The sequence below is a fragment of the Pimephales promelas genome, chromosome 16 (assembly GCF_988280905.1).
Source record: "Pimephales promelas chromosome 16, fPimPro1.hap1.1, whole genome shotgun sequence".
NCBI classification, from domain to species: Eukaryota; Metazoa; Chordata; class Actinopteri; order Cypriniformes; family Leuciscidae; genus Pimephales; species Pimephales promelas.
Genome location: NC_142784.1, coordinates 1,330,481 through 1,347,287, shown reverse-complemented (window position 1 = coordinate 1,347,287; position 16,807 = coordinate 1,330,481). Strand labels below are relative to the sequence as shown.

The following is a 16,807-nucleotide window of genomic DNA, read 5'->3' as shown; positions in this document are numbered from 1 at the left end:
TGAAACAGGATGACTAATCGATTCTTGAGATTTAAGACTCGATATCGGTTCGTAAAAATGAGAATCGATTAATATCGAGAAATCGATATTTATTACCCAGCCCTAGTTGTCACACGCGATTGATCGGTGGGTAAGTGTCCACACTGAGCTAAATAAGAGACCATAGTTGAATGTTCAGGTGTCTGACCTGCTCCTGAGTGACATCAGCGCAGACGGAGGAGCCCATCCGGCCCTTCATCACACGCCCTCCTCCTCCGGTCATGGTGCCTGAGGGAAAACAAGAGAGCAGTCAGCTATAAAATAAGAACAAATACACAAATTACAGGCCGAGATGAAACTAAAAGTCTAACAGTAATATTCAGGTACAGAAATGAATAAATAAGCCTAAACACTATCCATTCACTGTAGACATTAAAGATGGTGTCATCTTTGTTAAAGCTGTATTTGTTGTTTTATTATTATCGCCTCTTCTTCCGCGTTTAAAATTGTTTGAATGTGTAAACTGACAAGACAAAACATGTCCAAAGGATAAACTTTCACTCTATGGCGGTTAGATTTAGCAGTTAATCTTTGAGTCACATGCGTGCCGAATCCTGATCCATATGGGACACCCCTACATAACAGATCCCCAGTTTCCCCATGATGAAGAACGGGTTCAGTATGGGGTCGAGTGGGCTGATGTTCAGTGTGTGTTTAGTCCAGAGTGAACTCACCGGCCTGCTCGATGACCTGGCCCTGCAGCGTGACCACCCGCCAGCGCTTGTCCTTCTGGAACGCCACTCGCGTGGCCTGCTCCAGGTCTCTGGCCACCAGCGTGTCCCTGAGCGCGAAGTAGAACGCCGGCCGCACGCTCTCGTCCTTCACGCGCACCATGTCGAACAGCCGAGGGATGTTGTCCGGGGTGGAGATGGGGCCCATGCTCTGCTGCCACACCTTCATCTACACAGCAACACCACACATCACCACAAGCCCTCGCATGCACCACAGCTTTAGTCATGAGGCGTCACACGTAGGGTTGGGTATCAAGAATCGAGTATCGATTGGAACCGGGACTAACTTTCCATTTTTCCCGGAATCGTTCAAAAGTTCGAATTTCGATTCCTAGTTTCGATATTCACAGTCCGCCGAGCGGAAGAAGAAACCGCTGAACAACACCAACGAAGAAGTGTTGGCATAACCGCGCGAGTCGAACATGAGTAGCTTACGTCGGCGGTCCAAAGTGTGGCTTCACTTTTCTAAAAATAATGAAATCTCGGCAAAATGCAAAATTTGTGACAAAAGGAGTATTTCCTTCAGAAAGGCCGTTGGTTAGCAAGGTTAGCTAAACTTTTTTGACCCTGCCTCTTAAAAGAATCGGAATCGAGAATCGTCAGGAACCGGAATCGAAACAAGGAATCGGAATCAGAATCAGAATCGTTGAAATTCAAACGATACCCAACCCTAGTCACACGTCAACTCTCCCACCTTGTCCAGACCGATGAAAGTGGCCACACCGATGTTCTGGGCCTTCAGAAACGTGACGCACTTCTGCGCCGTGTCAATGGTGTCCACTAGAATATTATCCAGCGAGCCACAGCTGGAGGAGATGGCCACGTCATACTTCTCGTCGATGGCTCCCAGATCCCCCTGTGGAGACACCAGCAGGATTAACAGCAGATAACGGTGAGGGCTTGAAATGCTAGTGTAGTGTACTACTGTTCCTTTACCTTTGAACTCGCAAACTATGCTTCCAACGGTGTCTCTGCCAACATTTAGTGCCTTCGCCATCTTTATGTCAGTCCCTCCAGAAAAACGCGATTACGCGATCGCTGAATTCAACGCAAAATCAGCCAAAGTCCGCATATTTATGCGGGGGCCGCATTTTTTCTAATACGCCGCACTTTCGCCTCATTAATTGCTGATTTCCGTGCAAAATATGCGGGGTTTGCATGATTTCATAATCCTCGCATTTTCGTTGCAAAAAAGTCACATATATCTTAGCAGAACGTTGAAAAATCTTGCGTTTGCTTGACACAAGAGCAGCCATTTCCCCCTGTTTCCATGGGAACGTTATGAAGTGACGCAATTATGAACGGGATAGCTCACAGCTGAAGTTATTGCAGAGGCCAGACAGACTCACGGAGGCGATTGACATCTCACAAATCGAACTCCAATAACTGTCTGTCACACGTTCTACCGTCACATCGTTACTAAGATAAAAGAAGTAGCATCAAACAGAAATTACCCCCACACATGGGGTGTTCGAGGTGCACATATAACACTTCAACAGGGAGCGCGCAGCTCTTAAAGGGACCACGCCTTATTTACACTCGTTACAGTCTGAAATAAAACAAGATGAGAAATTAAATATTCCCAGCACTTTCTATGATGTAGTATGCTTGCTTATCAAAGGAAGTAATAAGAAATGACTCTTACATTAGCCTAATGAAAACAGGATGTTGGAGGAATCACTTTTTTTCTCTTTTTCATCAAACCGCAGTTTTTGCAAGTTCCCGCATAAATATCCTGCATCTTCCATCGCATTTTTAAAGAAAACGGGCCGCGTAATCAATCAATTTTTACCCGCAACAATCACAAAAAAAACTCTGCGTTTTTCTGGAAGGACTTATGTATCCAGTTCCTTGTTTGTGAACGGTGTTGAAATCTTGTCTTTTGATCATTCTTTTGACTTAGCCATATTTCTAGCCACATATGTCACGTGTTGTAGCTCAAGCACACCTGGTGCAGCTAGTGAAGCCCTTGATTAGTGAGACAACACCTGTTCTGCAGATCTGTGCTGTTGTGAGGGATTTTATTCAGGGGTGAATGATTCTGAAGTCATTAAAAGTTGCATTTTCAGTTAAATTTGGGGAAACCACTTGAAACATTGTTATGTTGAGCCAATTCAATGACTTTTGTTTGATTCGTTCATTGCAAACAGCTGAAAATCTGTACGTTTTCCCAATAAACCTGATTTGCAATGGGAGTTGAATAATTTCGATTTATAAATATATAAAAAGCTGTGAGAGTAAATCTGGTTCATTTCTTCTTTTGGCTAGCAGAAGTTCTGAATTACTGGTCACTTAATCTATAAAGGGAAATTGTCCGTTCATTTGAAAGCGCGTCTGGCCGAGGTGAAGGCGAGTGCACGTACCAGCCGTCCCAGGATGCCGGTGATCTTGCCCGAGCGCTTCTGCTGCATGAGGGCGTCCAGCACTTTGCTGCGGCTGCGGTTGCTGGACAGAGAGCTCTTGGCTTCACACACCTTCTGTCTCAGGTCCCCAACCTGCGCTCGCTTCTGCTGGTCCTGCTCAGAGATCTGCTGCAGCTCCTGCTCGTCCTGAAACACACACTCCGTCCGTCACACATCGGCACAGATACCGCTCTTATAATTTCGAGTGCCGTCACTCTTAAAGAACCGGTACTGGTAACATGTAATCTCCTGCTGTTATTAATAGCTGGGTATGGTGAGCGTGCAACACTACGAGTCACTCGAGCGCACCTTCTGGAGCTGCTCCTCACACTGCGGGATCTTGACGTGCAGGTCCTTGATGGCGGCTCGCCTCTCTCTCAGCGTGTTCACGGCCTCCTGCAGGGCACTCTGGGCCTGGGTGAGCTGGCTGACGGCGCTGGTGTGCTGACTCAGGTAGATGTCCAGCTCAGACTGAGCCACGTCCATCCGCGAGCGCGTCTCGTTCACCGCCTTGCTCAGCTCCAGCAGCTGCTGCTCCTGCTTCTGCACACACACACACACACAGCAAACACTCACACCCAGCACAACCACAGCATCGGACGCCAGCTACGCTCGTCAGCACAGTTCAACGAGTCGCGTTTCCACAAACACCAGCGCAGAGTTGATAAATCATTATCTAGAGCAAAACAATGAGCCAGTTTTTTATTTTATCTAGTCATGTGATTTTGTGATTGTCCTGGAGGAACGTGGTCTCGTTTCGTAATGAACTGTACTAACTGTATATGATTGAACTCAGCTGTCTTATTTAGGATACACACGTCTTTTAGTTTGTCAGGAGATTTAGTGTAGTTTCGGCATGTGTGAACGTGCTCAAGGAATTAAGCAGAGAAATATTCCTCAGATGCATGTCTGTGATTATAGCAAACCATCAAGCATTAATTCACTTTAAATTAAATGTTTATTAGATATCCAGAGATTTGTCTAAATGATGTAGATCACAAACAACGAACAGCTTGATTTATATAAACTAACATGAACAAATATTACAGTCCCACTTTATATTAAGTGGCTTTAAGTACTATGTGATTTGATACAATGGACTTATTGTGTACATACATGTTTTTACATTGTACTTATATTTAAAAATTCCAGCATGTAATTCCAGCTATAATTAATTTATGTAATTACATCTGTAATTACACAGTTGACCCTCCCCTCACACCTTAACCCACCCTTATACCGACCCATACCACCACACCTGTCCCTAACCTTACCCGTATCACACCTCAATAGCAGCAAAAGTGTTTTACAATACAACAGGAACACAATAATACATTGTACTTATTGTTCAATGTAAGTACATGGTACTAAAAGCCACTCAACCCTTATGCTGCATTAGGGACATTTTTGGTCTTTTGCAGTTTAATTTCTTTGACCATTTTGGCTGTTTTAATGCAAATGGTATGAAATTTGGCAAAATTGTGACTTTTTGGATACATGTAAAAAAGGTGATCCCATTTTGCAAAATATGTATAACACACAATGTGTAGATCAAATAGTAACACTCAGCACCATAAAGACCAAAAATGGCCCATTGAAACCCATTAAAACTGAGGCTGTCAGTAATACATGAAACATGATTTTTGCACAAACATCCTTTCATTTTGAAGCAAAAGCATTATATTTGCATTATATAGTGATGACGTCACTACATATTTATTCCCTATGGGTGGAAATGCACCTTATTTTAGGCAATAGGCAATGTTTAATAGGTGGCCATTTTTGGTCTCTAACGCGCTAAGTGGGATTTTTTGCAAAGTGGGACTGTGATAATCCAAATCTAAAGTTTTCTCTTTGCATTTAGTTTATTGAAAATAATTGAATTTTTGTGTTTTTTCCTCTTATACAAATCGATGGTTTCGCAAACAAAACTGGTAATTAAAGGGTTAAAATCCTGAAATTGAATACATTTTTGGTAGTTATGATGAGGACTGATGCTGGTTAAAAGATTTAACTTGGTAAAAGTGGAAAATAATAATAATATATAATATTTTAGGCAATGTTTAATATGTGGCCATTTTTGGTCCTTAATGCACTCAACGGTGTTAAAAATCTAATGCAGCACAAGGGTTAATATAAAGTGGGACCAATATTAGTAAACACAGTGTGGTGTGTTGTGTACGGAGTGTGTGGTGTGTGTTGTACCTGCTTGTCGTCCTGCAGGCCGCTGGTCTCCTCCTTCAGGCTCTCCATCACCAGTGCCAGCGCGTGCTCCTCCTGCAGCTTCTGCTCCTCCAGCTGCTGCTTCTGCGCAGACGCCTGCGTGATGATGCTCTCGCTGCTGGCGGGCACACCCCTCAGCTCCTCCAGCTGCACACACACACACCGCATCAGGACCAGTAGCATACACACAGCCATCACATTAAGAACTAGTGTGACCAACCAGCACTGTTCGGTATCAACTTAGACTAATGTACGTTTTTATGTGACAAACTTTAAAAAGTTATGAATGACTAACTTGTAAGACTTGTTTTAGCAGTTTATGCAACTCGCTGCAGCTCTCGCGCTCGGGACGAACCATATATCTGATCATCCGACCGAATCTGGTCTACAGTAGGTCAACTTTAGTCGACTAATCGGTCGATGCCGTCTTGGTCGACTGACATTCTTATTGGTCGGCCAGTGGCATTTTTATTTTATTTTTTTTACCAATAGAAAGAATTTTTCAATGATTTACTCCTTGATATTTATTCATTTATAAGCAGTTATTACTGTATTCTAAATATGATTAGCCTTGTACATTACATTATCTAAACATAATGTTTTGTCCCCAACTTTAAAATGCTTAAATTGAGGCTATTTTTGTAACAGCGCCACAGTTTAGCGCGCACACATAATACACTCGGGAACCGCACCTGTGGCTGGCTGGTCGCGCGCCTACAGTTGAAAGCGAACTTGACGTAAAAGATGTTAGCAGCCTTTTAACGGCTATATCATGATTGTGATTTCTTAATGTTTTCGTTTTTATTTGTACACTTGACGCATTTGAAAATAGCCTAAATAATGCAACAAAACGAAAACAAACCTATACGCCTTACAGCCTTCCTACAACACAGCCAATTTCAGATTGTTTTAGGCTTTTTTTTTTAAACGCCTTGATCGTCAGGACGAAAGTTAACCCATAGCTTTTAAAGTAAAGAAGAATATAAAGCCTGTATAAACGAGAGCTTTTGTATTATGTGGCAGATAGCAGTTATATTTTTTGCAGCGTGTGGTGTGGTCAGGTGCGCGATTGTGACTGTTATAGACCTAGGACAGAGCTCTTCACTTTTGCAGTTAAAAAAAAAAATCACTTAATTTTCAAAGAATTGTATTATTATTATAATTTTATTTATTTTTTTCGTTGTTTTATAAATGCTCTATGACAATTGTTTAAAAAATGTTCAATCAAAACGCACGTTTCAACATTATTAGCATTAACATAGCATTATTAACAGCGTCTGACGCTACATTTTATGTGAGTGAACGAATTCTGCAGTGTGTTTGTGTCTTTCTCAGAGCGGTCAGATTGAGACGGATTTCAAAACCACATATGAATGTAGCTTGAAATGTGATTTTTAACCGTTAATAAAGCGGATTTGGACTGACAGTGTGAACGTAGCCGCCGCGCCGCGGAAGCACTGATCTCACCTTCTCCTTGTCTTTCTGAAGCTGTTTCTGCAGCTTCTTGGTTTTGCTCTTGGTGTGTTTGAGCTTCTCGCGCACCTCCACGTCCTGCAGGTCCAGCTGGGTAAATTTCTCCTTCTGACTCTCGATGAACTTGGTCAGCTTGGTCAGTTTCCTTCAGAGGGAAAACAACATGTCATTAATGTCATTTCAACTCAACTTGGGACTGGTGGTGGAGCTGAACATGTGGTAGTTTCTGCAAACTCAAACAGATGAACTGGGGTTGTGAGCCAGCGCCTCTGAGCAGTGTGTGGCACCAGTGTACATGCTAACACCAATCATCACTAGCGTTCAGGGGGATGTAAAGGCCTCTCACTTCTCCACAGCCTTCAGCTCCTCATTCTTGGCCTTCACTTCCTCGGTCAGCTGGCTGCTTCGGTCACTCAGCTCCTTCGTGTCCTCCTGAATCTGCTGTTTCTCCGCTTCTTTCGCCGACGCACGCTTCTGTAGATCATGCCTGAGGAAACCAGAGTGAATCATGGAGCAGCGTTTCCCACAGAAAGTTAACCCTTGTGCAAAAGGACATTTTTTTAACACACATACTAACCACACTCTGACATCCATACCAACACACCCACACAAATATCGTTGCATAATTTATCCAGTTGGCTCTATAATATGCCGAAGCAGAAAACAGGAATAAAGCCATATTTGTTTTATAGGTCAAACTTTAAAAAAAATGATAAAAAAAATAGTCAAAAATAACATTTTGAAGCCTTGCCATCAGAATGAAAGCCTCTTAACAAAGACTGCATAATTGTATAGTTAACTGAACCGGGGATTAAAAATGGCAGTTTTTAATGGGTTTCAATGGGGACACTTTTGTCCAAAAGGTGCTGAGAGGGAGGATTTTTTGTACCTAATGCAAAAAATATTTTTTTAAGAAAATGACGGTGAAATAGTAAAATTCCAATAAAAATACACACCTGTGCCAAGTTTTTTGCAGTTAGCTTTAACACAGGCAAAGTGATCAAAAAAACTAAACTGAAAAGGACAAAAATGTCCACAAGGACGCACAAGGGTTAAATGTGTATATTTTTACGACAACACCGCACGGATTACCCTCAGAAGGCCTTCGTTTATCCCACTGGAGCCGGATGGATTACTTTTGTGAATGTTTTATGCACATTTTTGGGACTTGAAGGAGCTGGACCCCATTTCTTCACATTATATCCACTGAAGTGTTTAAGACATTTTCTAAAATAACTGAAAAAGTGTTTGTCTGAAACATGATTGACATGTGCGTCTCGAACGGCTTGAGGGTGAGTAATGCATGGGTTAAATATCATTTTTGGCCAAACTATCCCTTTCAGGTCGACTAGTCGGTTCAACCCCTACTAGATGTGAAGAGGGACACATGGAAACACATTTAACAGCTGTAACTTATTTCTAGCACGACAAAACGGGACGACTTCTCATCTTCGGGGGACACAGTAATGGCGATAAGCGCTAGTCTGTAGTTCAACTGGTCAATCTCACTAATCTCAGAAAATAAAACTTCATTACAGAGCAGAGTTATGTTTTAATGCCCTGTGCTGAAGCGCCAGGTAGATGACATCAGCGCTGGAGGATGCGTCTTACACGTAGAACTGGCAGAGGAGGTTCCTCTTCTTGAAGATGTCGTTCTCCAGGGTGAGGAACTCCACCGCTTTATTCTTCTCTCCCTCCAGAGCGCTCTTCTCCTTCTCCACCAGCTTCACTCGGTTCAGCTGCACACACACACACACACACACTTAAAGGAGGATATCCAGCTCAGAGATGGAGTGGGGAAGCACCACATGACACGCATACCTTCTCTCCGCGCTGCTCGTTGAGGAGCTCGACCCGGCGGCACAGCAGGTGGATGGGCTCCTTGAGCCGGCAGGAGCCGATGATGTCCTCCAGGTACTCCAGCATGCCCTCGTCGTGCTCCGTCTGCCCCCGGGGCTTCATCATGGCGATCTGCTCCACCTCCCCCTGACAACAGCAACACACACTCATGCACCTCGTGTCCACACACAGATCCAGTCCCTGCGGTGACCTGTGAGCCTGCTCTGTTCAGTGGACGGGGACACTAGGCGTTTAACGCACAGATGAAGTACCGTATTTTCCTGACTACAAGTCGCACTTTTTTTCACCTTGGCTGGTCCTGCGACTTATAGTCAGGTGCGACTTATACATCAAAATTACCAAGATTTACTCGTCACAGGATCGCTGACGGCCCCAGATTATTATTTGCGAGTTTTTGATGTATTTGTGGTATGACGTGAATGCATCATTTGCCGAAATTGGGGGTGACATTACCGTCTACAGCCACGAGAGAGCGCTCTAGACTACAGCTACGGTAGTTTTACCGCTGAAAAAATTAACTGAAAACAACTGATATTAAAGGGTTAGTTAACCCAAAAATGAAAATTCTGTCAGTATTTACTCACCCTCATGTTATTCCAACCCCGTAAGACCTTCGTTCATCTTCGCAACACAAATTAAGATATTTAAGATATTAAGATCGCTCCTGCATACAGTCCATAGGCTTCTTGAGGGAATGGCTCTTGCTGGCATCGAAAAGTCATTAAAGACATCGTTAAAATAGTCCAAGTGACTACAGGGGCTCAATCTTAAGTTTATCAAACGACGAGAACACTTTTGTGCGCAAAAAAACAACAAAAATAACGAGTTTATTTCAACTATTCACTTCCTTCTCCATGAGCCTGTAGTCAGTTAACGTAGTGTGATTGCGTAGAGCTACGTCACACGTAGGCTCACTATTGGCCGACGCTGGTCATGTGTGTGTGATGCGTGTGACGTACAATAACAGAAGCTTACGCTATTAAACTAGTAACCTGACTCGCGCAGAGGGAGAAATAAACCAATAGTTGAAATAAAGTCGTTATTTTTGCGCACAAAAGTGTTCTCGTCGTTTGATAAAGTTAAGATTGAGCCCCTGTAGTCACTTGGACTATTTTAACGATGTCTTTAATGACTTTGAGGCCAGCAAGAGCCAGTCCCTCAAGAAGCCTATGGACTGTATGCAGGAGCGATCTTAATATCTTAAATATCTTAATTTGTGTTGCGAAGATGAACGAAGGTCTTACGGGGTTGAACAACATGAGGGTGAGGAAATACTGACAGAATTTTCATTTTTGGGTGAACTAACCCTTTAACTGAAATATTAGATTGAACGCAACCGAAACCATCCTGTCGGGATTCGGAAAGGCTGGAATAACCGGAACTGATATGCCGAGTCTGACGACAGGAGACGGCGCTTCATCTTCCTCCGGAAATAGCGGAGTTGTTCAGAAGCGACACGGAGGATGAAGAATTCAACGGGTTCAGTGATGTGGAATAAGATCGCGGGAGCCTGGTGAAATTGCTTTACTGATAACTGTTGGACTCGCTGTCTTGTTACGTTATTTTATCCTATTCAGCCTCTCAGGTATGTTCTTTATGCTATTGTGTAGCTAAACTGTTGATGTGTTACGTTAACAACATACCGGACACATATTCAGCCTGTTGTTCTTTGTGCTATTGTGTGTAGCTGAATAATGCCTTCTGTTTTAATGAATTAAAGTCTGTTTAAATAACTTTTTCTTGGTCTTGGATTTTGTTAAATAAATTTCTAAATAAATGCGACTTATAGTCCAGTGCGACTTATATATGTTTTTTTCCTCGTCATGACGCATTTTTGGGCTGACTTATACTCCGGAGCGACTTATAGTCCGGAAAATACGGTAATGCGATGTGGAATGTGGCTTTCTTTAAACCGTTTTGACACCGCAGCTGACAACTAACCAACAAGCCTGTAGAAACATCTCAACATCGACATCTGGATGCACACGTCGACGACGCTTCATTAGTCTGTGTCTGTCACACAGCTCTCGCAGTATCGGGATCCCAAAACCCTGATCGCAGCATCCGAAATATCCGTATATGCTAGGCTACAGTGAACTAGCATTATCTTTAATACGCAGAATCAAAACGGAATAATTAAGCGACTAATGGAGTTTCACTAATCTCGAGCACAAAGCTAGACCGAGGGGTTAAATGAGCCAACGGTGTCGAACAGCAGGTCAGGGGTCATAAGCACAGAGGTGGGTCGAGGTGAAGGATGAGGTGTGGGTGGAGGGAGGCTCGCTCCTGCCTCGCTGAAGCAGCACACACAATATTGGGGTTGGCCTTGACTTTGACACACCAATATTTACGTGCTGCTAAAGCGAGGAAGGAAGAGTGGACAGCTGTTGACCTCTGACCTTTTTGGACAGGCCATGTTTTGTGAACGGTCAGGATAATAGCGTATGAGAGGCCCTGAAAACTCTAGAGCAGCAGATAATGGTTCGTGCCGAAAACCGTGATGCGCTGCTATAGTTTAGCGTGTCCGCGGCCCGCCGGATAAATCCGACAATCATCCTGTTTATCTACAGCATTCTGGAGTGGAATAAAGCAGCGCTGTAATATATATTTTCAGCCAGCGCGAGGGAGCGCTAACAGTGACGCTTGTTGGTTTAATTACAGTGGAGTTATCGCCTCATTGCTGAGAAACGTAGCTTTTATTTGTAAAGGTCACGGGCTGAAGTTGAAAACCAGATCCTGAATGTTTCTGCGTTTGCGCAAGATTTTTAAGTTCCCACCTCGATATAAAGCCGTAAGCGAGCACACAGGCACGTCTGCCTCATAACACAACATTAGGGGAAGGGGAATCGGATAAGTATGTTTAGACGGAGGTCAGATATCGGATTTAAAACTACATTTGGAAGTGGTTTAGGTCAGATCTCTCGGGGATGTGTGTGTGTGTGCGTGTGTGTGCAGGGGATTACCTGCAGGATGAGGAAGCGGTTGTGGTCCAGGTCGATGCCGTGGCTGCGCAGCAACACTCCCACGTCTTTGAAGGTGGCCTTCTTGCCGCTGATGTGGTAGGCGGACGAGTTGTCTTTGCCAGCGGTCCTGGACACATAGAAGGAGCTGTTGGGGATGACATCGTAGTCGTCTCCTTCCTGTACACACAAGACCACAGCAGGACACACACACATGTTCAAGCATATTAGATGATCTTCATAAGCAGCCTTTCTGTAAGGGCAGTAACGATAGCAGTTGCTCGATTAGCGTCGAGTACCTGCATTTAAAGGGCAGCTATTATGCTAAGCTACAGTAGTTATATCAGTTTATAGCATTTATTGTACATGCTGTGTCTTAAAGGATTAGTTCACTTTTGAAAAAACTTCTGCTGATAATTTACTCACCCCCATGTCATCCAAGATGTCCATGTCTTTCTTTCTTCAGTCGAAAAGAAATTAAGGTTTTTGATGAAAACATTCCAGGATTTTTCTCCTTATAATGGACTTCAATGGGGTCCAAACGGTTCAAGGTCCAAAAGACAGTTAATAACAGTTTCAGATGCAGCTTCAAATGTCTTTAAACGACACCAGACGATGAATAAGGGTCTTATCATGCGAAACGATCGATTATTTCAAAACTTATCCCAAAAATGTAACTTTTTTAAGGACAAATGCTAGCCTTGCTCTATTCTGTGAGGCGCGTTTGTAACGTCACGTAATACGCAATTACGTTCAAAAGGTCACGGGCGACGTAGCCAGAAGTACAGAGTCAGTGTTTACAAGTTGAACGCATAGGTTGAACGTGCAAACTAACTCAAACGCCGTTTACAAAAAAGGAATTAAAAGGTAAAACAACGATGTCTGACGATTTTGATTCTGTACTTCCGGCTACGTCGCCCGTGACCTTTTGAACGTAATTACGTATTACGTGACGTTACAAACGCGCCTCACAGAATAGAGCAAGGCTAGCATTTGTCCTTAGAAAAGTTACATTTGAAGCTGCATCTGAGATTGTTATTAACTGTCTTTTGGACCTTGAACCGTCTGGTTCCCATTGAAGTCCATTATACGGAGAAAATCCTGGAATGTTTTCATCAAAAACCTTAATTTCTTTTCGACCAAAGAAAGAAAGACATGGACATCTTGGATGACACGGGGGCGAGTAAATTATCAGCAAAAGTTTTTTTTCAAAAGTGAACTAATCCTTTAACGAGATAAATAAATGGGTTCGATAAACCCATATGATGACTTCGAACCAAATATCATTTCTTGTTATTATTTATAGTTTAAGCATTTAAAAAGCTGTTGTTCTCTTGGATCGGTGCGATGCTCGATTGCTAAACAGAGAGAGTGTGTGTGAGAGAGAGAGACACACACACCTGGTCGATGATCTTCTGGAAGTGCACCTCCACAGTGCAGCTCTGCAGGTCGGGGTGCTCGTCTGAGCTGTGGATCAGCACCGACAGCTTCTTGGAGCGGATCTTCTGGGCCCGGTAGCCGAACACAAACAGCATGGAGTCGATCACGTTGGACTTGCCACTGCCGTTCGGCCCGATGATACAGGAGAAGCGCTGCACAGAGAGCCGGTCCGGCAGAAAACATCACTTATTCTACACACTTTTATCATGTTGTGGTTAGAGCAGCTACACGGGTTAGTGTGTTTTCTTCTGTTGAACGTGATGGGACAATAGAGTTTATCGTCTGATAACAGTTGTGTTTCTGATGTTCACTCGTCGGTTAATGGTTCTGAAATAAACGGCTAGCTTAGCTAATCTACTGGATGTCACTCAGAATACACAAGAATACGCTTAATTTTCCCCTGTGTCCGCCACTCGAGTTTTGCACCTCAAACGATGGTGAGTGTCTGTAAAGTCAGTCCACAAGAGGGCGCAATAACTCAACCCGACAGCAGTGTGTTACCGCCTCACGCACAGGCCAAGCAAAGGGTCCGTTCTCATACACCTGACAGATCTTCTCATCGCATTACTGATCTCTGGCTTATTCAGTTCTTCTACACATCTGTGGATCTGATTAAACATCTGGATTGAGTGCGTTCGTGTGTTGATAGGAAAGGGCAGATATATGTGGATGTCAGATGGAGGGCCAGCAGTGAGATGGAGGGAAGTGTGTGCTGTGCTGCTGTAAAACGGCATGAAGAGAAAATCACAACACATGTTGGACGCATGGACTATTTCGATTTTCCGTCGTGATCATTAAAATTGTCGGTCATTCATGCTGTCCTTATAGTGCAGTGTTACGTTGCATATGAGTAAATGCCTATTTTATTTGTGTACATTTTAATCATTAACATTAAAAGCAACATTAAAGGAGCTTTTTACAACTAAAATAAATAACAGTTAAGGGTAATAAAAAAAAAAAACTGAATTACCAAAAATTAAAACAGAAAAAACGGAATTTGCAAAAATTAAAACGGAAAAAATGGAATTTGGGAAAAAATAAAACGGATTTTATAGGGCCCTATAAGACGCATCTTTTTAAATTGGCTTATTTCTTGTGATCTTGTTTTTCTACTCTAATTTTATGTAAAAGTAACTATAGTTGTGACGTTTCATATTTATTGCTGTAATGTTTAATCATGTTTTGTGAAGTGACCTTGAGTGTCCAGAAAAGCGCCTATATAAATAAAATGCATTATTATTATAATTAAAACGGCACAGATAGAAGGCTGTTCTTATGTCACGTCATCCTACCCGAGAGTGTTCCTTGGTCAATATTTCAATCTGAACATGAGCGGAGTGGAATAAAGATAATCAACACACAGGTTTGTTTACGGTACGTGTAACTGCAGCGTCAGGTTCCCTTATTCACTGACGGATGTCTGCAGAAATAGACAGTTGAACGCATATGCTAGCTGACAGTCGTCAGTAGTTCTCTCGTGTGTTCAAGTGCAGCTTTACCCCGACACGAGGAGACAACACAGCCGGCTTTCATCAGCGCTAGTTGGCCAGTTTGGTGTGTTCCAGGGGTTAAAGGGTTAAAGTCAGTAACAACCCTCATGTTGTTCAACCCCGTAAGAGTCTCGTTCATCTTCCGAACATAAATTAAGATACTTTTGATTAAATCTGAGAGCTGTCTCACTCCTCCATAGACTAAAGGATTAAAACTGCCCGGCCCAGAAAGTTATTAAAGACATGGATAAAATAGTGCAAGCCCACGTTCAGACCCAAAAACCTCAAATATGGGGTGAGTAATTACTGACAGAACTGCCCGTGTAACAGCAGGAGTAACGGCCTGAGCTGGACTGTACCTTGTGGAAGGGGCCCAGGATCTGCTCCCCGGCGTAGGACTTGAAGTTCCTGTTGACGATGTGTGTGATCATGAGGCGCGGCGCCCCGGGCTCGGAGCTCATGGCGGGGGGCGGCGGCGGGGGCACGCTCTCCAGGATCTCCTGCAGACTGCGCTGGTCCAGCACCTCCACCGGCTCGCCCACACACACTTCTGCAGCTGAACAACACACAACACACCAGTCAGAGCAGGAACACACACACACACACTTCTGCAGCTGAACAGCACACAACCTCAATCACAAGTTTGCTGTGCTTTATTGTTTACTGTTACTCTGAACAGCTTGTTCAAAGCAGAGCGCCCGCCACAGGTCACATGACCACAGCAGTCCCTCATTACTGATCGGATCCTGCCGAGTAAAACTAAATGATTATTAGGGGTGTCACGATTTCGATATTAAATCGAAATCGATCGAAATTAATTCAATGGTATCGAAATCGAAATAAAAAATGGTATCGTCGATACTGCCACGCCCCATGTCGCGTCCGTGGTGGAAAGTTCGGATCGTTTTACTGACTCTATTGTTCAATCTCGTTCATCAAAATTAACTAAACTTTTTTTCTAGTCATTTCAGGGGCTTTAAATGTTATACTATTAAGTTATGTTACTTGTTTTTGTTATATTTTAAATTTGGCAATGGTGTAGTGTACATTGTAAACAAATTTATATTGCATAATGCATAAATGTGTAGTCTAAAAATTGCATAGCAATCTGCGCTTTACATTTTTTTTTTAAATCGAGAATCGAATCGAATCGTGACCTTAGAATCGATAACTTAATCGAATCGAGGATTTGGAGAATCGTGACACCCCTAATGATTATAATATATTATTATTGAATATATTTTTATTAAATATACAGTTAATTCATTTGTATAGAACTATTTTCATAGGCACCACCACAAAAATATTTTAATGTGTGTAATTAAAAGTAAAAATGGAAAATAGACCAGAAATGACAAAAACATTAAATAAATACAGTCGAAACCAGATATTTACATTCACTCCAGACAAAAAAACAACAAAAACTTATGTTTTGTCATCCACCAGTCCGCGGCAGGAGAGCCAGACGGGTCATCTCGGACCCTAGGGTGTGTGGACGCGTGCGTGTGTGTGAGCCATATTCACTGCAGCAACTGAGGCAAACATGCGAGTGTGGGATTGTTTGCCTGCAGTGACGAATTTGAGGACGTGTAACTGTTGTGTTGTGTTCGTGGAAGAGAACCAGTTTGCAACTCTGAAAACATTTCTCTCCGTGACTTCAGATGTACTGATACAACTACAGCTGACGTGCACCAAGAACACCTTCACACTCCCCCATCTGGTCTGTTACTCATGGCTGAACTACCCCTACACACACGCACACTTCAACTTTCAAAATGTCATACGTTTGCAGAATTAAATGTCCAAAGCTCTCAATTTTTCAGACCACATTTAACAATTCTTTCATTTGTATATAGTACAGTCTTCTGTGACCATTTTCATTTGTGTCCTCATCTTGAAGTGATGGTTTGAAGTGATTCCTCTCTTCCATACTCATGCAGACCTGGAGATTACTCACACACACTTTTCCAAACTGTGTGTGAATCATGTCACGTTGTCTGCTGTTTTGTTAAAGCTACTACAAGGAAAGATTTGTGAGCCTCACTTTAAATAAGATTGAAATCATAAATCACCATGTAGATTTTTCTCCCGTAGCAAAAGTGTGTGTGCCAGCCAGATTACAGCTGAACACATTCCCAGATCGTGTAGCATTTTTACAGCCGTGATACCATGGAAACTTTCTATCTTCT

General features: G+C 42.9%; 1 protein-coding gene across 1 annotated transcript in view; it reads right to left on the bottom strand.

Annotated features, from left to right (window-relative positions):
• The window catches only part of smc4 (structural maintenance of chromosomes 4), a 31,644-nt gene that overhangs the window by 12,740 nt on the left and 2,097 nt on the right, over positions 1–16,807 (bottom strand). Inside the window, exons 3-15 of the mRNA XM_039653979.2 lie at positions 14,978–15,174; positions 13,089–13,280; positions 11,692–11,868; positions 8,690–8,854; positions 8,480–8,607; positions 7,215–7,355; positions 6,863–7,013; positions 5,378–5,542; positions 3,482–3,715; positions 3,134–3,319; positions 1,465–1,626; positions 714–939; positions 188–267 (exon numbers count right to left, since the gene is read on the bottom strand). Coding sequence (XP_039509913.2) covers positions 188–267; positions 714–939; positions 1,465–1,626; positions 3,134–3,319; positions 3,482–3,715; positions 5,378–5,542; positions 6,863–7,013; positions 7,215–7,355; positions 8,480–8,607; positions 8,690–8,854; positions 11,692–11,868; positions 13,089–13,280; positions 14,978–15,174 — 2,204 coding nt within the window. The remainder of the gene's footprint in view (positions 1–187; positions 268–713; positions 940–1,464; positions 1,627–3,133; positions 3,320–3,481; positions 3,716–5,377; positions 5,543–6,862; positions 7,014–7,214; positions 7,356–8,479; positions 8,608–8,689; positions 8,855–11,691; positions 11,869–13,088; positions 13,281–14,977; positions 15,175–16,807) is intronic.